The 20,209-nt window shown below is 33.4% G+C and overlaps 1 protein-coding gene across 1 annotated transcript; it reads right to left on the reverse strand.

Annotated features, from left to right (window-relative positions):
* Nucleotides 1-546: 546 nt before the first annotated feature.
* On the reverse strand, nucleotides 547-11,593 carry LOC117330346 (DNA/RNA-binding protein KIN17-like). The gene is made up of 10 exons (XM_033888561.1): nucleotides 11,423-11,593; nucleotides 10,489-10,583; nucleotides 9,154-9,320; nucleotides 8,589-8,822; nucleotides 6,733-6,781; nucleotides 4,740-4,887; nucleotides 4,413-4,535; nucleotides 3,688-3,787; nucleotides 2,743-2,843; nucleotides 547-2,159 (listed from the first exon to the last, which is right to left on the reverse strand). The coding sequence occupies exons 1-10, from the start codon at nucleotides 11,540-11,542 to the stop codon at nucleotides 2,088-2,090; spliced, it is 1,209 nt and encodes a 402-aa protein (XP_033744452.1). The 5' UTR covers nucleotides 11,543-11,593; the 3' UTR covers nucleotides 547-2,087.
* Between the last annotated feature and the right edge of the window lie 8,616 nt (nucleotides 11,594-20,209).

Here is a 20,209-nt window from a genome sequence, read left to right on the forward strand (position 1 = left end):
TCATACCACTCTGTCATAGTTACCTGCTGGCAAAATATCAGCCTTATGGGCCTTATGGAACTTGAGAAGATTCTTGAAGTCATTTTTGACCTTTGTGACCTTGAAAATAAGTCAAGGTCATTGCTATGAGGAAACTTAAATGTACATTTCTATATGTACCTCCTGGCTAAATATCAGTTCTCTGTTGCTTATAGTTTTCTAGAAAGAAGTTAAAAGCTAACAGACAGATACCCACTTCTGTACTATACCATAAGCTCACTAGCACTTCATACCATGCAAGCTAAACAAATCAGGTTTACTGTCACGTCTGTGTGTTGGAAAACTATAACAAATTGTGCTAGATTTGTAAAGTATTTATTGGGTTTTCTGTCAACGACAATTATATATTGTACACTGTATACCACTCACCTGTACACTAATTTATGCCTCATTGTAAGGCCAATACTAGGCATACAGACTTAGTGTAAAGAAGAGTTTCGCCGAGTATAAATTACAGTGAAGTTTGTTAAGTAATCCAAGTTTCTGTGAAAAAAGAAAATAAACAAAGTTCTTAACACATTTATTCTTCACATTAATATCAAAATTTAATGATTTTGACATGACATTTTACTGCATGTTACATGAATCGATGCATTTAATGAAATGATGTATCTAATCATGTACATGTATGATAACGTTTGATATAATTCTGTAAAAACCAGAGCATTTTCAGTTAAAGATCTATATCTACACAACAGCAGGACTCCAGGTTTGTACACCGGAATCTCCAACTAAAGTGATTTAATTAAAACAGAACCTATAATAAGACACATTTTCTCCAGCACCCACCATGTATAAAATTTCTTTATTTTGGAAATTCCACCATATCACATATATTTTACTGGAATAGCCCTCAGCAATAAATATACAGTACATTTATACACACCCACAAATGATTTCAATCAATGAAATTCCATACCTCACATGCTTCTCACTTATAAGTGCAACCAATTTAGAAATACACAACACATTCATTAAAATCTGAATATAATATTAAATTACTCCATACACATTCTCCTCCTCTTCATGGTAATCATCCACTTTCTCACTTGCTTCATAAAAAGTCAGTAGACCTACAAACGACTGTACATACACTACTTGTTATGTAGAAATTCACTTGTTTCCTCAGATAAATAGTAATTTGACAATCACTTGCTATTAGGTATACTGCCAAGGTATTGGGTATACTGCCAAGGTATTGGGTATACTGCCAAGGTATTGGGTATACTGCCAAGGTATTAAGTACACTGCCAATGTATTGGGTATACTGCCAAGGTATTGGGTATACTGCCAAGGTATTAAGTATACTGCCAAGGTATTGGGTATACTGCCAAGGTATTGGGTATACTGCCAAGGTATTGGGTATACTGCCAAGGTATTGGGTGTACTGCCAATGTATTGGGTGTACTGCCAAGGTATTGGGTGTACTGCCAATGTATTGGGTGTACTGCCAAGGTATTGGGTATACTGCCAAGGTATTGGGTATACTGCCAAGGTATTAAGTATACTGCCAAGGTATTAAGTATACTGCCAAGGTATTGGGTATACTGCCAAGGTATTGGGTATACTGCCAAGGTATTGGGTATACTGCTAAGGTATTGGGTATACTGCCAAGGTATTATTTGGAGTGAATGTTAGCGTTCCTTTGTGAGAGTAGAATGCTAAACTGAGGAGCGTCTATGGGTATTTGTCTGTGATATTCTACAGAATGTTCTATTTGATAAAAGTTCTATAAATAATACTCTTCCAAGTGGTTTGGAAGGCAGGTATGACCACTGATGTAACTTTATAGCTGGAGGTTTATAATAAAAAAAATTTTCTTGCATTTTCTGTTGAAGGCACTCTTTAATATCGCCTGCATGCAATTATGACTGGATCATTTATAGAGTGCAGTAACTTCATTCCATAGCCATTCATTTTTGGCTGTTTCTCTACTTTTTCTCCAGCAATTCTTGTTAAACAGCTGGGTGCTGATACCTTCCTCATATGCGATATGAGTATTCACTGTTTCATCATCCTCAATATTTCTCGTCTACTGTTCATTCTCCTCAGGATGGCTGATAAATTTTACTTATATCTTCATATTTTATATTATCAATCATCCTCCCCTTTAATGGACCCTGAAATTAACAACACATTGTTTAAGAAAACATTTTTTCAACAAAACAAAATTTGGCATCTTTCCTCTGAACGTTCTTTAAGTGATCAATGATATTTAAAATCCTTATTCTAACCTCTGTGTTACAATAAAGTCTTCATCAGGATGAGATTTAATTTCTTTATATACCTAAGAATACTTCACAAATAATCATATTTTTTTGTAATTAGTCACTAAATGATCAGTTAAATATGATATATATACCTGTAACACTACTATACATGTGATAGCACATAATGTACCTACTATCAAAAATGAATTCTTAAAAGAAACTTTCTTAAAAGAGAGTAATCAGCATTGAACATCAGAAATACAATTACAGGTCTTAATTAGAGGGAAAAATACATTGTACATGTAATAACTAGGTGTGATAATACATTATGACAGCCTCTTTCTCAATGGACAATTAGATTACCCTTAATCCAATCACTGATTTCTCATTATGTACAGAAAAAAAAGGACTTATTCTAGTTTTAAAAGTTTGAGATTAGAATATTTAATTGATGTTCAAAATTATGCAGCATCATCATGTCTTCTTTACTAACCGATTTGATGGACACTGTACAACAAAACTTCCTCTCTTTAATGCTTTCTAGTATGGCTTCATATCCTCGATACGCTCCATTTACAATTATGACCGTTTTACCTGTAGACAAAAAACAAGATTTATCAAACAGAGGTCAAGAGTACATACATCAAAAACCAAACTTTTAGGAATTTAAGTAAATATCCTATAGGTATCGTTAATTGGATGTTTATAATAAATTGAATCATCTTAATATTAAACAGGTAGTCATGTAATAATGTGAACTAGAGAAGAAACCCCCATAATATATACAGGATCTTACACGAGTGGATATGTCAAATGACATTTATTAAACAAGTTTAACAATTTGATACACCACAAGCCTTGAGGCGAATGGCATATCAAATGATTACTGAACAACTTTAATAAATTCTATATGTTCACCATTCATGTGTAAGATTCTGTCTATCACATATTTATGAGAATGTAAGTGAAAACTCTTTAATCAATATAAGACACAGACAAATTTTGACTCAGACGATATGTGTTTCTCTTCTGAGACAATCATGCAATGGAATCATACATTAAATGTGACATCATAAATTATTATGCTGTGTTATTCGATATGTCTTACGATATGCATGACATATATTCATATTACATGGAGTAACAGGCCAGTTATATGATAAAACAGTAATTAGAATGATTACATTTACAGAAATTCTAATCAAGGTTTATTATATAAAAATATATATGTTATTACAATGGTATTCTTCAATAAATACATTTAAAGTCCTGATTTTCTACAAAAATCAAAGACAAAAAATGAAACCTAAATAAGTTCTTAATTTTCTTTATCACTTATCCCTCTGATGAGTCAAACACTAGTGCCAGTCAACTCAAGCCCTTCTACATATAGGCAAAATGACAGAGTTAGTTCTACTGTGTGACCCATTTGTTTTACCTATAGCTGGTATGACAGTCTCCAAGTGTGTCTGATCAACTTTCATTTTGTCACCACTGTCTATCATCTTTATCACAGCCTTGTACAGATCAATCACTTCCTGAAAAGTAACACAAAATTATATAAGTTCACTCGTGTTGAGTACTGTATGCAGGGAAATATTCTCCTAGCCTCTTCTCTGCTCAGTTGAAAATTTGCCTCATATACTTTTGTTAACAACTACGATGCATGATATTACCAGGTAATGCATATTTGATATGGAAGTGTAACTTCTATCCCTAAATAAAATCAAGTACATTTGTGAATCAAAATATATTAATAGGGATACTAGAACTTCATTTAACATGGCTCTCCAATCTAGTGACAAAAAGTGCCTCTGTTAAAAGAGACAGATCTGCATGTACCAGTGTTTCACTATCATCACTCAAACAGGGAAATGTTCAATTTATGTAAGGAGTGTGTAATGTCTTATTGGACTTATTTTGTCTGCACACAAATCTTTGTAACAACAAAAGATTTCAGGCCATCTGGCCTCACACCAGACAACTGTCCTTCAAAATGTCTCCCGTCAGTGTTTATGTCAGAGGAGTCTCGGCTAAAAAGACTTCCCGAACATTTAGAATCATTTCAGATTCTTTTTCTGGGAAAGAGCTAATAAACTGGGCATTGAATGCAAAAATGTCTAGTTGAAAAGATCATTTCAACTCAGTAGTAAATATTCCTACCTTTACAAAAGCCTTTTTCTTGTAGTACTTATCCCCGAGTTTCTTTGTGACAACCTTTACTATAATGCCTTCATGTAGCCAGTAATCTTTTCTGTTCATTTTCTCCTTCTTCTGCTCTTCAAACTGAAAAGGTCACAGATAAGAAATACATTGTCAGGTTGCAAAGTGGGCAACACAATTAGGTATCACCAAAACAGCTGTGGTTTGATTTCTCAATTGGACATGAAATGGTAAGGTTAGCTGTCTGACCAATGACCACACGGCTTTCTGAGGGTATTCAGGTTTCATCACACATAAGACTATACATATATGTGCAGTATAATTTACCTCCATAATTTCATCCAGGGCTGATTTCCGTTTCTGTCCTGCCAGTTTGGGTTTTGAAGTTTCCCTGGTAACACTGGATGTACTGCTTTCCCCAATTTTAGTGACAGAGGTGTCTACTGGTTTTGTAAAAAGATTATCAGTACTGACTCTGAAACAGATAAAATATTTTACAAATAAGTGCATTTTGTGGAAAAACATCCATGTCTATGCTTTTATATACAGTGTATACAGTAAAACCCCGTTATATTGCCACCCGTTATACCACCAAATTTGCTTATCGCCATGAATTTATTCAGAACGGATTTCCTCCCACTCTAATGCATCCAATTTACCGCCAAACTTGCATACCTCCATCATATTTCCAAATGGTAAAAACAATATCATCTTGACCTCGTTAATATTGCCAAATTGAGTCCAGAAGGTTGTGTGTTTATTATGTTATTGTTATGTGCCTGACTGCCGACCGACAGATAATAAGCTGTTCACACCGTGAGCGCGTGTACACACATGAAATCAATGAACCATGGCTAGTGCTTTGTGGTCTTTCTTTAGGTAAGTTTCGTAAGTTTGATGAATAAAACTCACTTTTGTGATACCGCTACACGCTTTGTTAAAATATCATGCGACTCGGTTACTCCAGAGACAACAGTAAGATGTCGGATACACAGAGGAATCGTACCACTTGATGACGCAACGTTAATAATACTGTAAACCCCGGACACAGATCTAAAAACATTACTCGCGAGAGTTAATGATGAAATGTCAGATTTCTAGACCACATGCATTCTACAGCTGAATCAGACATTCAGAAATGTTTACCTCTTCAACAGTTTGTTTTGTTAGCTTGTCGGTTGAAGGTAAAACAGATGACAATTGATACATTTTTGGCACCGGGTAAAACATGCACACAGTAAAATGAGGTAACATTGAGACTCATGTTACAATTACTGTAGATCATGTGATGCCAATTACAATGACATTCTCAGGAAAATAATCAAATTTAACAATTACTTCTTATCAAAGGATATATATGTAAAATTTGATGCAATTTTTTTATATGAATAAATTGTTTTTGATTTTCAAAGTCTACAGTTGTTATGGAAGCACTATTCATAGTGTTTGGACAGCAAACTCGGGTTTTAACGGCGAACCTGATATACCGCCAAACTTGTTATATCGCCAAAATCGCGGAGAACGGAAGGTGACCATATAGTGAGGTTTTACTGTACATGTTATAAGCATCAGTTTATGGAATTAGAATAAGTAGGAATATAAGCTATGTAAGTCAGTGGTAGGTATGTACAAGTTACATGTGATTATTTAATTGTCAGTGATCTGTCACAGAGGACAATTAGGTCACATGATTGGTCAGTGTTTCTAAAGACTTCATCAGCACCAGGCAGGTTATTCTTACATGTATCCACCACGGTCACCACCACACTGCCAGTTGACCATTATAGGTGATGTTGGGGACTATAACAGCTTCTAAATTCATAGGGCATTTTATTTGAGACAACACTTGCCAGCTGTTTCCGAACATGGATAATCATGCCTTCCCCCTTCTTTTATGGAAGTTAGGGTTTAGGCACCCCGCTCTGCAGCATCAATTTGGGCATCTTACTTCATTTCGTATTTGTAAGTCCCCCAAGAATTCTTTTATCAAGCTTGCAACTCTTCAGTGACATGAACTCGGCTACAGCTTTTTCTGCTATACTGTATGCTAACCTTTTACATCTAACCATGTCTAACTGAAGTTTAGTCAAGTGCCACAGATGTTATAGCCCCTTAGCCCAATATTACGCCCCTTAGCCCAATATCAAATGTGTAAATAAATTTGTAGAATCTTTCTGGGTCTTTTGTTCATAAACTGATTTTTTTTTGCTAATACAATACACAATAATGATAATGGGACTGTATATAATTTTACCAGCTGATATAAAATGTGAATCCGTAATCAATCTAGATTTATAACTGAAATAAATAGGAAACTTACTTGACTTTTTCCTCCTTCTTCTTTACTAGACCGGAGAGACTCATAGTTACTACAAAGGAAAGAGATATAAAATCACTACGATTAATCAATATCAACAATAGGCAAATATACTAGCATTTCTGTTGCAAAATCATTAGATAAAACTATTAACAAAAAGTATTGTACATGTATATTATACTGGAAAATGTATGCAAGACATAAATGCTCGATCCTGAAACACAGTTTGGTGAGGATTGCATCAGCAGTTCCTGAGATCAGCTAGTTACATTGCATTGGGATGGAACTGGTTGAAGTGCGACGGGATGGAAGGGATGCGATGGGACAGAGAGGACGCGATGGGACAGAGGGGACAGGGGGGAATAGGACAGGACGTGACGGACATGGGTAGCACTATATACCCCCCGCCCTACTCATGGCTGGGCATAAAAAATACATAAATCTATTGGAACAGTTCAGGTTATTCTATCGAACTAGTAATGCGGGAAACATGACTGTTCAACAGAAATAACGGCAGTCCCTAACTAGTAAAACAGGTTATATAAGATGCATTTAAATCTTTGGTTAAATAACTTTGTTATCTGGTTTACCATGGAGGTGTTCCATACTGTTTTATGTTTTTTCCAAACATAACCTTTTAATGTATTTTCTTGTACTTGCACTTTAATGTAAGTTGTCACCAAACTTCTGGCAAAAATGTGAAAGAAAGACAAGCATGATATATAAAGAACTCCATGAAAGAACCTGAATACTTTTACATGTATTCATCTATAGCATTTGGGGTAAAAACTAACTGCGAATACTTCTTTTCTAAACTCATTTCTAAATACTTATTTGAGCTCTGTTTTCAAACAAGTATATGGATTTTAAATAATTCAGGCAACTGATTGGAGTGAAATGGAAAAAAAGAAAGCATTGAAACAGTGGGGAAAATACCATATTTTGTTAGAATATCAAAATTCATAATATTTTGTAAAGAATATTATGAGATGTACCTTCCCCATACAATCTAATTAAGATGAGACTTATAATTTATGCTCCACTACGATACACTGCAATACACGATTTAACAACTCCCCCCAAGAGGTCATCTCAGCATGACCTTTGAGGTCAGCCAATCAGCGCTCCGCCTATGAAATTTTCAGTGTGATTTCATTCTTCAGAAGTATAAATACTTACGTAACGTCCCGAGGGATTCAGATGGTCGATAGCAACGGTAAACAATATGGCTTTGCCCACTTCGGCTCACCGAGAAAACCTCAACAAATTTATAATTAAACAAACATGTGCTGTTTGTATGGTTTTTCCTTCATTGTATGAGAGATAGGCAGTGAAGGCAACAGCTTCATGAAAAAAAAATTAGATTGAAAGGGAATAACGTGTAAGGTAACGATTTTTCGAAATCCAGTTGGCAACACAATCCATCCTGTTGACAAGATATTGTTTAATTGTTTTCTGTTCTTCTTTCAATGTAACGTCCAGAGGATAAGCAATTTTTTTTTATTACAATGGCCATTAAGATAATCTATCAGTAATGTTTGTAAAAATTTTGCTTACATGTATTTCTAAGGAGACGCACACGAAGGCTCAAAGGCTCATATAACACTCTTTGTCATTGGCTGAATAATGACATCATTGACCAGTTTTCATTGGCTTATATTTGAAGCTCAAAGGTCATGCCGAGATGACCTCCAACGGGGTATTGTTAGATCTTGTATTGCAATGTATCGTAGAGTATCGTAGTGGAATGGAAATTACAAGTCTAATTTTAATTAGATTGCTTCCGCATATAGACTATGTTTAGAGTTTTTCATCAGAAACATCCTTAATTTTTGGTTAATCACTTTTTTGAATTATACCTTTCTCTTCTTCATTTTCCCTCTTCAGTTCAGTAAATTCTGCTGCTTTGGATGTGCTGTCCTTCTCAGCAGCACGCTCAATCTGTTGCTGTATAAATTTTGATGTCCTCTCTTCATCTGTTAAGTCCATCTTCTCCTTAGCTTTCACCTGTTCCTGTTTGCGTATTGTCTCAGGGTTTCGGTCAATATATGCCACAAACCATCCTTTTTCTGTTTCATCTACTACACACTTTCCTGTATAAAGGGACATAAGTCATGTCTTGCACATGTACATCTTGTAAATTCAAATAATTGATACAAGCAATTTAAACTGTAATATGGGATTGAGAAGGATAGGAGCCATGGACCATTTGCACATAAAAGTTGTGAACTGAATATATGAAAATCATATGATTAGATAAAAAGCAAATAGCCAATTAGCATTTTCATTAGAGTGGAAAATGACTGATACCGGTACCTAGGACCTATGAAATACTGGATTTTCCCAATCCATGCTTGATTATCTTTAAATTTTCTCTCTTCTTCCCCCTGAGGGGTGGGGGGCAGAAGTAAACAATAAACAAACCTTCTTTTCCAAGCCACTTGACAAATTCTGTGAGTGTTTCCCATTGTGTGGAATTCATATGAACATGCTCCCTGTAGGCTATATACTCCTGGTACACAATGTTGGCATGGACACGCTTTGTGTTGAATCTACGACTCAATAACTCCAGATACTCATTTGCAAATTGCCTAAACAAAAGAATAAGAAGATGATCGGTAAAAAAGTCAGTAAGTAATTTGAGTCTGAACTTTACCAAACTGACATAAATACAAGGTACAATAAGTGTATGTCACGTACTACAATGTCAAAATGGTAAAGTTCTACATAAATATAAATATAGACTTCATACTTCGGTAGCTAAGAGAATTAGTGATTTTTGGTGTACCTCTAACAAAGAGGAGTTTTAATAATCAGTTAGGCCAGTTTTAGCTTGATGTTGCTTCTCTGTTCACTATATATCAAAGAATACAAATTAACTTAACAGATCAATGGTTTCATTACCAAGATTCAATCTCGGGAATTAATTTTCTGTAAAATCAGCAATTTTCTTTATGAATATTGTCTTTTTCAACTATCGTATTATAGAATCAAAATAATTCTTAGGTAGCACACCACGGTAAGACAGCCTGGCCATGGGCAATTTTTTTGTTAAGCAAATAACTCCTGTATTATGATATGCATAAAAAATGAAAAAATAAATGTACACTATAATTGGTATATTCAGTATGAAGTAGTACATACAGGCTTCACATTTATTAAAACAAAAATCAATAAATTGGTTCCGGATTTTCCGAACGTGTGTTTACACAGGAAATTTAGTTTTGCCTACAGCGCAAAATGGAAGCCCACAGAAAAGGTAAGATAGCGGAAAAACTTAATTTACAACATATGTCCAAACAAGATTAATTCTGTCTTTGGGATAGAGATATCTAATTTTAAATAGGTTTCAGAAAAAAAATTGTGTAGAGAATTGTGCCATTTTGGGTCAAATATCATAATATTTAGCAATTTTTGAGAATTTGTTAAGCTGTTACCATGGTATTCACAGCTCTAAAAATCACAGAAAATATCAGTTTACTTATCCTTCAGAGCTCTATTAAAATTGCAAATGTTGTACAGATTTCAAATATATATACTTTATTAGAGGTTATATGTAAGGTTAACTGGCAATGTTTACATATCTAAAACATGTGCCATATTTTTCAGAATTTGGCATTTTTACTGTACACTGCTACCTTAATGCATTACAAACACCATTACATATAGTACATATTCACCAGTATGAATCATCTGACTCAATCTTTTATTATTTATACTGGTTGAGATATGACTAAATGTAATGAAAATGATATTTACTCTGAAAAGTCATCAATGTATTTATCCGGATTTTCTGCAAATAACAACAGTTGTCTCTGGTGAGATTCTGACATCATGTGACACTTGAAGCCATTCTGCAAACACAAAAACATTATACTGTAAACAGGCATATATTTGTAGAAACTTAAATTTGAAAGTTAATTAACTGCAGTATCAAATTTTAATGGATTGGCACATTGATAATTCAGTGGAACCACAATTGAATAAGAGTAACATTTCAAGTACCATTCTTCTAAAATATAAATTGTCTTGAATATTGTTAAAATGATGTTAAATTATTTACAGGTTCTGATCATCAGTTGTGTCTGTGATGATGTGTCTGTTATTGCCTTTTTCAATGTTTGTCTTGATTTGTTGTTTAAATTGATCAAAGAATAATAATTATATCAAACAATACTATGCATGTCTGATGAAAGTGAAAGTGTATAGTCACCGAAACATCGAACTTAATTTCCTACACTAGTACTGGCTGTAACATATAACAAATTCCATTCAGATTCTCTACTGTTATAGGCTTGGCCTATCATTAGGCTAATATAACGTGCCAGAATAAGGGAGATAACTCAATGTAGATATTTATTTTACTAGTTATATGTACTATGTACATTATACAGGTATTGCGGTGATCTGTGTAAAGAGTACACCTGATCTAGTCTACCACACAATATTATTCCATGGCGAGTCCCAGTAAAAACATAGGCTATCATGCATTACATGTATGTCGCCCGATACATTTGACCACAGGCGTCTGAAGTTCTGACAGTAAACTGAGATATAATACCATAGAAAAAATACGAGTATCCAGTAGATACTCGTATTTTTTCTATGGTATTATATCTCAGTTTACTGTCAGAACTTCAGACGCCTGTGATTTGACATGATTTGTACGTTATGTATCTTTCAATTGTCTTACCTCGTCACGACACTGTTTTTGACACATTTGACAAAACCATCTCAATTTCTGTAGGCCCTTGGACTTGATTCTATTCGCTATCGCTTTAGGGGTGAGGAAACCTCCCTTTTCTTTTCCCATTTTCTCAATCAACACAAGTACGACTTCAAAGAATACCAACTTCCGGTTAATTATCGTATATAAGTTCGGAGACGGATAATAAACTTTTCCGGCAATAAACACTTTTAGGCTTTAACATTTTGCGGTTTCATAGACGGATCCAGGTCATAACTGTCTTTTGTTAATGATGAAGTTACTGCTACAATATGTTGTTAATGCTGGTCTATGTTAATTGTTAATGTTGTCCTCTGTTAATTATAAATGTTGTCCTCTATTGTTAATGTTGTCCCCCATTGTAAATGTTGTAATCTGTTGTCCTCTATTGTAAATGCTGTCATGTTTTCATATTTTGTTACTGCTACAATATGTTGTTAATATTGTCCTCTGTTAATTGTGAATATTGTCCTCTATTGTTAATGTTGTCCTCTATTGTAAATGTTGTCATCTGTTGTCCTCTATTATAAATGTTGTTCTCTATTGTTAATATGTTGTCTCCTATTGTAAATGTTGTCATCTGTTGTCCTCTATTAAAAATGTTGTCCTCTATTGTTAATATGTTGTCCCCTATTGTAAATGTTGTCATCTATTGTCCTCTGTTGTAAATGTTGTCATCTGTTGTTAATGTTGTCTTTTGTTGTTTATGTTGCCATTTATTGTGAATGTTGTCTCCTTTTACTTATGTTGTGTTCTGTTGTCCTGTTGTTAATGTTGTCTTATAGTTAATGTTGCTATCTGTCGTGAATGTTGTTAATGTTGTCCTCTGTTGTTAATGTTGTCCTGTTGTCTGAATGTTGTCTCTGTTATTTGTGTTGCCATTGGTTGTGAATACTGTCGTCTTTTACTAATGTTTTATTATATTGTCCGGTTGTTATAGTGTTGTCCTGTTGTTAATGTTGTCATATATTGCTTATGTTGTTGTCTGCTGTGAATGTTGTTAATGTTGTCATATGTTGTTAATGTTGTCATCTTTTGTTAATATTGTCCTCTGTTGTATATGTTGTTAATTCTGTCCACTGGTGTTTATGTTGTCCTCTGTTGTTAATGTTGTCCTCTGTTGTTGTTGTTGCCCTCTGTTGTTAATATTGCCCTCTGTTCTTAATGTTGCCCTCTGTTCTTAATGTTGTCCTCTGTTCTTAATGTTGCCAACTGTTGTTAATGTTGTCCTCTGTTGTTAATTCTGTCCACTGGTGTTTATGTTGTCCACTGTTGTAAATGTTGTCATGTTGTTAATGTTGTCATCTGTTGTCCTCTGTTGTATATGTTGTTAATTATGTCCACTGTTGTTAATGTTGTCCTCTGTTCTTAATGTTGCCCTCTGTTGTTAATGTTGCCCTCTGTTGTTAATGTTGCCCTCTGTTGTTAATGTTGTCCTCTGTTGTTAATGTTGCCCTCTGTTGTTAATATTGCCCTCTGTTGTTAATGTTGCCCTCTGTTCTTAATATTGTCCTCTGTTGTTAATGTTGTCCTCTGTTGTTAATGTTGTCCTATGTTGTTAATGTTGTCCTCTGTTGTTAATGTTGCCCTCTTTTAATGTTGTCCTTTGTTCTTAATGTTGCACTCTGTTGTTAATGTTGTCCTGTTCTTAATGTTGCCCTGTTCTTAATGTTGCCCTCTGTTGTTAATGTTGTCATATGTTTTTAATGTTGTCCTCTGTTGTTAATGTTGTCTTATGTTCTTAATGTTGTCCTTTGTTGTTAATGTTGTCCTCTGTTGTTAATGTTGTCCTCTGTTAATGGTGTCCTCTGTTGTTAATGTTGTCCTCTGTTGTTAATGTTGTCTTCTGTTCTTAATGTTGTCCTTTGTTGTTAATGTTGTCCTCTGTTGTTAATGTTGTCCTCTGTTAATGGTGTCCTCTGTTGTTAATGTTGTCATTTGTTGTCTTTTGTGGTTGATGCTGTCTTTTGTTGTTTATGTTATCATCTGTTGGTTTTAAGTTGTCATATATTTCTATTGTTGTTATCTATCAATAATATTTACATCTGTTTTAATGCTGTCCTTTGTTATTGTTGTCCTCTGGTGTTTATGTTGTCATCTGTTGTCAATGTTGTTATCTGTTGTCAATGTTGTTATATGTTGTTAATGTTGTCATCTGTTGTAAATGTTGTCATCTGTTGTCAATGTTGTTATCTGTTGTCAATGTTGTCATCTGTTGTCAATGTTGTTATATGTTGTTAATGTTGTCATCTGTTGTCAATGTTGTTATGTTGTTAATGTTGTCATCTGTTGTCAATGTTGTTATCTCTTGTTAATGTTGTCATCTGTTGTCAATGTTGTCATCTGTTGTCAATGTTGTTATCTCTTGTTAATGTTGTCATCTCTTGTTAATGTTGTCATCTGTTGTCAATGTTGTTTTCTGTTGTTAATGTTGTCATCTGTTGTTGATGGAGTTAATGTTGTCATCTGTTGTCAATGTTGTTATCTGTTGTCAATGTTGTTATCTGTTGTCAATGTTGCTATTGTTATTAATGTTGATACCTTTTGCTAATTCTGTCATCTGCTGTTTATGCTGTCCTCTGTTGTTTATGTTGACATATTTTGTTTGTTGTCTTCTGTTGTTAAAGTTGTCCTTTGTTATTAATGATGTCATCTGCTGTTAATGTTGTCTTTTGTTGTAAATAATTTTTATATTTTGTTGATGCTACCATATTTTGTTAATGCTGTCTTTTGTTGTTAATGTTGTCCTGTTTTAATGTTGTCTTTTGTTGTTGATTTTGTTCTCTGTTGTTTATGATGTCCTCTTCTGTTTAAGTTGACATCTGTTGTTAATGTTGTCATTTGTTGTTAATGTTGTCATCCATTTTTAATGTTGTCTTCTGTTGTTAATGTTTTTTTAACATTGTCTACTGTTGTCAGCTGAAAGCCTTGAATGTCATCTGTTGGTGGTTTAGAGCCTTTGTTTACTATGCAGTGTCATATGTTGTTGTTCCTTTTACATTAAATGTCTATCTGTATTGGACCTGTTCTAGTGTTTGCTTGGAATTTTTTCAGGTGTCATATATTGTGTTATTTAAAGTAAGAGGTATTTATGTTAACAATACCACTAAATCATCGGGGCTGCGGTGGCCGAGTGGTTAAGGTGTATCAACACTTGATCACTAGCCTTCCATCTCTGGATCGCGAGTTTGAAACCCACGTGGGGCAGTTGCTTGGCACTGACTGTAGGCAAGTGGTTCTTCTACTGTTACTCTGGCTTTCCTCCACCTCCAAAACCTGGTATGTCCTTAAATGACCCTGGCTGTTAATAGGACTTTACACAAAATAAACCAATCTAAAACCACTAAAGCTACAATAGTCAGATAGGTGTAAACACAGCTAGATACTTGGTGCAGTACTAATGCTCCTTTGAAATTTGAGATCTGCCATGAGTAATTTTTAATGAATAATATCACTTTTGTAAATTAAAATGGTCAATCTTTATATCAAAATGATGAGGATCTAACTACTAAGGATTATCACTAACAACTAAGGATTATCACTAACTAAGGATTATCACTAACAACTAGGGATTATCACCAACAAATAAGGAATTTTCACTGACAACTAAGGATTATCACTGACATCTAAGGATTATCACTAACAACTAAGGATTATCACTAACAACTAAGGATTATCACTAACAACTAAGGATTATTACTAACAACTAAGGATTATCACTTACAACTAAGGATTATCACTAACAACTAAGGATTATCACTAAAAACTAAGGATTATAACTAAAACCTAAGGATTATCACTAACAACTAAGGATTATAACTAACAACTAAGGATTATCACTAACATCTAAGGATTATCACTAACAACTAAGGATTATCACTAACAACTAAGGATTATCACTAACAACTAAGGATTATCACTAACAACTAAGGATTATCACTAACAACTAAGGATTATTACTAACAACTAAGGATTATCACTTACAACTAAGGATTATCACTAAAAACTAAGGATTATAACTAAAACCTAAGGATTATCACTAACAACTAAGGATTATAACTAACAACTAAGGATTATCACTAACAACTAAGGATTATCACTAACAACTAAGGATTATCACCAACAACTAAGGATTATCACTAACAACTAAGGATTATAACTAACAACTAAGGATTATCATCAACAACTAAGGATTATCACAACTAATGATTATCACTAACAACTAAGGATTATCACCAACAACTAAGGATTATCACTAACAACTAAGGATTATCACCAACAACTAAGGATTATCACTAACAACTAAGGATTATCACCAACAACTAAGGATTATCACTAACAACTAAGGATTATCACTAACATCTAAGGATTATCACTAACAACTAAGGATTATCACTAACAACTAAGGATTATCATCAACAACTAAGGATTATCACAACTAAAGATTATCACTAACAACTAAGGATTATCACTAACAACTAAGGATTATCACTAACAACTAAGGATTATCACCAACAACTAAGGATTATCACCAACAACTAAGGATTATCACTAACAACTAAGGATTATCACCAACAACTAAGGATTATCACTAACAACTAAGGATTATCACTAACATCTAAGGATTATCACTAACAACTAAGGATTATCACTAACATCTAAGGATTATCACTAACAACTAAGGATTATCACTAACAACTAAGGATTATCACTTACAACTAAGGATCATAACTAAACACTAAGGATTATCACTAACAACTAAGGATTATCACAACTAAAGATTATCACTAACAACTAAGGATTATCACTAACAACTAAGGATTATCACCAACAACTAAGGATTATCACCAACAACTAAGGATTATCACTAACAACTAAGGATTATCACTTACAACTAAGGATTATCACTGACATCTAAGGATTATCACTAACAACTAAGGATTATCACTAACAACTAAGGATTATCACTAACAACTAAGGATTATCACTAACAACTAAGGATTATTACTAACAACTAAGGATTATCACTAAAAACTAAGGATTATAACTAAAACCTTAGGATTATCACTAACAACTAAGGATTATCACTAACAACTAAGGATTATCACCAACAACTAAGGATTATCACTAACAACTAAGGATTATAACTAACAACTAAGGATTATCATCAACAACTAAGGATTATCACAACTAAAGATTATCACTAACAACTAAGGATAATCACTAACAACTAAGGATTATCACCAACAACTAAGGATTATCACCAACAACTAAGGATTATCACTGACATCTAAGGATTATCACTAACAACTAAGGATTATCACTAACAACTAAGGATTATCACTAACAACTAAGGATTATCACTAACAACTAAGGATTATTACTAACAACTAAGGATTATCACTTACAACTAAGGATTATCACTAACAACTAAGGATTATCACTAAAAACTAAGGATTATAACTAAAACCTAAGGATTATCACTAACAACTAAGGATTATAACTAACAACTAAGGATTATCACTAACATCTAAGGATTATCACTAACAACTAAGGATTATCACTAACAACTAAGGATTATCACTAACAACTAAGGATTATCACTAACAACTAAGGATTATCACTAACAACTAAGGATTATTACTAACAACTAAGGATTATCACTTACAACTAAGGATTATCACTAAAAACTAAGGATTATAACTAAAACCTAAGGATTATCACTAACAACTAAGGATTATAACTAACAACTAAGGATTATCACTAACAACTAAGGATTATCACTAACAACTTAGGATTATCACCAACAACTAAGGATTATCACTAACAACTAAGGATTATAACTAACAACTAAGGATTATCATCAACAACTAAGGATTATCACAACTAAAGATTATCACTAACAACTAAGGATTATCACCAACAACTAAGGATTATCACTAACAACTAAGGATTATCACCAACAACTAAGGATTATCACTAACAACTAAGGATTATCACTAACATCTAAGGATTATCACTAACAACTAAGGATTATCATCAACAACTAAGGATTATCACAACTAAAGATTATCACTAACAACTAAGGATTATCACTAACAACTAAGGATTATCACCAACAACTAAGGATTATCACTAACAACTAAGGATTATCACCAACAACTAAGGATTATCACCAACAACTAAGGATTATCACTAACAACTAAGGATTATCACCAACAACTAAGGATTATCACTAACAACTAAGGATTATCACTAACATCTAAGGATTATCACTAACAACTAAGGATTATCACTAACAACTAAGGATTATCACTAACATCTAAGGATTATCACTAACAACTAAGGATTATCACTAACAACTAAGGATTATCACTTACAACTAAGGATCATAACTAAACACTAAGGATTATCACTAACAACTAAGGATTATCACAACTAAAGATTATCACTAACAACTAAGGATTATCACTAACAACTAAGGATTATCACCAACAACTAAGGATTATCACCAACAACTAAGGATTATCACTAACAACTAAGGATTATCACTTACAACTAAGGATTATCACTGACATCTAAGGATTATCACTAACAACTAAGGATTATCACTAACAACTAAGGATTATCACTAACAACTAAGGATTATCACTAACAACTAAGGATTATTACTAACAACTAAGGATTATCACTAAAAACTAAGGATTATAACTAAAACCTTAGGATTATCACTAACAACTAAGGATTATCACTAACAACTAAGGATTATCACCAACAACTAAGGATTATCACTAACAACTAAGGATTATAACTAACAACTAAGGATTATCATCAACAACTAAGGATTATCACAACTAAAGATTATCACTAACAACTAAGAATAATCACTAACAACTAAGGATTATCACCAACAACTAAGGATTATCACCAACAACTAAGGATTATCACCAACAACTAAGGATTATCACTAACAACTAAGGATTATCACAACTAAAGATTATCACTAACAACTAAGGATAATCACTAACAACTAAGGATTATGACTAACAACTAAGGATTATCACTAACAACTAAGGATTATCACTTACAACTAAGGATTATCACTAACAACTAAGGATTATCACTAACAACTAAGGATTATCACCAACAACTAAGGATTATAACTAACAACTAAGGATTATCACTAACAACTAAGGATTATCACTAACAACTAAGGATTATCACTAACAACTAAAGGATTATCACTGACAACTAAGGATTATCACTAACAACTAAGGATTATCACTAACATCTAAGGATTATCACTAACAACTAAGGATTATCACTAACAACTAAGGATTATCACTGACAACTAAGGATTATCACTAACAACTAAGGATTATCACTAACATCTAAGGATTATCACTAACAACTAAGGATTATCACTAACAACTAAGGATTATCACTAACAACTAAAGGATTATCACTAACAACTAAAGGATTATCACTAACATCTAAGGATTATCACTAACAACTAAGGATTATCACTAACAACTAAGGATTATCACTAACAACTAAAGGATTATCACTAACAACTAAGGATTATCACTTACAACTAAGGATTATCACTAACAACTAAGGATTATCACCAACAACTAAGGATTATCACTAACAACTAAGGATTATCACCAACAACTAAGGATTATAACTAACAACTAAGGATTATCACTAACAACTAAGGATTATCACTAACAACTAAGGATTATCACTAACAACTAAGGATTATCACTTACAACTAAGGATCATAACTAAACACTAAGGATTATCACTAACAACTAAGGATTATAACAGCTAAGGATTAGTCACCATGTGATATATCACAACACTATCAGTTATAATGTTGATTTAACAATGACATTTGATTCTGCAGATGGTTTCACTGTGAATATTAATCTGTTTACATCTAATTTACATGATATACCACATTTGTTTGTAGGGTTTGTCGCCCTGTGAACAGCCAGCATCATTTTGAGGCAGGGTCTCCTTGTAGTAGTTGGTGACTACCTCATTAAACAACGTGTGGGAGGGATCGTCTAACCATGCATCTCTGACATTCACCTGAGGTTACATGGCCGATGCTCTAACTGACTGACCTATCAAGGCCCCTTATACCACAAGTTCCTGTACACTTTCAGAATTTGTATTTGACGTTTGTATTGCATTATAGGCCCCTATAAACCACAAGTTCATGTACACTTTCAAAATTTGCATTCTGAGGTATGAACATAGCTAGGGTTTAAAGAATTATCAAGTTTTGTATCATATTAAATGTCTGTTTCTATCAATTTTGATGAAGTAAATTGAAAAGAGAAACAATATAATTAAGCCAGCGGTCCAGTTTTAAGTTACATCAATCAGTCTGTAAAAATGCTTATAATGACTTCAATCAGGCTGTAAAAATGCTTATAATGACTTCAATCTGGCTGTAAAAATACTTGTAATGACTTCAATCAGTCTGTAAAAATGCTTATAATGACTTCAATCTGGCTGTAAAAATGCTTATAATGACTTCAATCTGGCTGTAAAAATGCTTATAATGACTTCAATCAGTCTGTAAAAATGCTTATAATGACTTCAATCAGGCTGTAAAAATGCTTATAATGACTTCAATCTGGCTGTAAAAATGCTTATTATGACTTCAATCAGTCTATAAAAATGCTTATAATTACTTCAATCAGTCTGTAAAAATGCTTATAATAACTTCAATCTGGCTGT

Source organism: Pecten maximus, chromosome 7, assembly GCF_902652985.1.
Source record: "Pecten maximus chromosome 7, xPecMax1.1, whole genome shotgun sequence".
In the NCBI taxonomy this organism is placed as follows: Eukaryota; Metazoa; Mollusca; class Bivalvia; order Pectinida; family Pectinidae; genus Pecten; species Pecten maximus.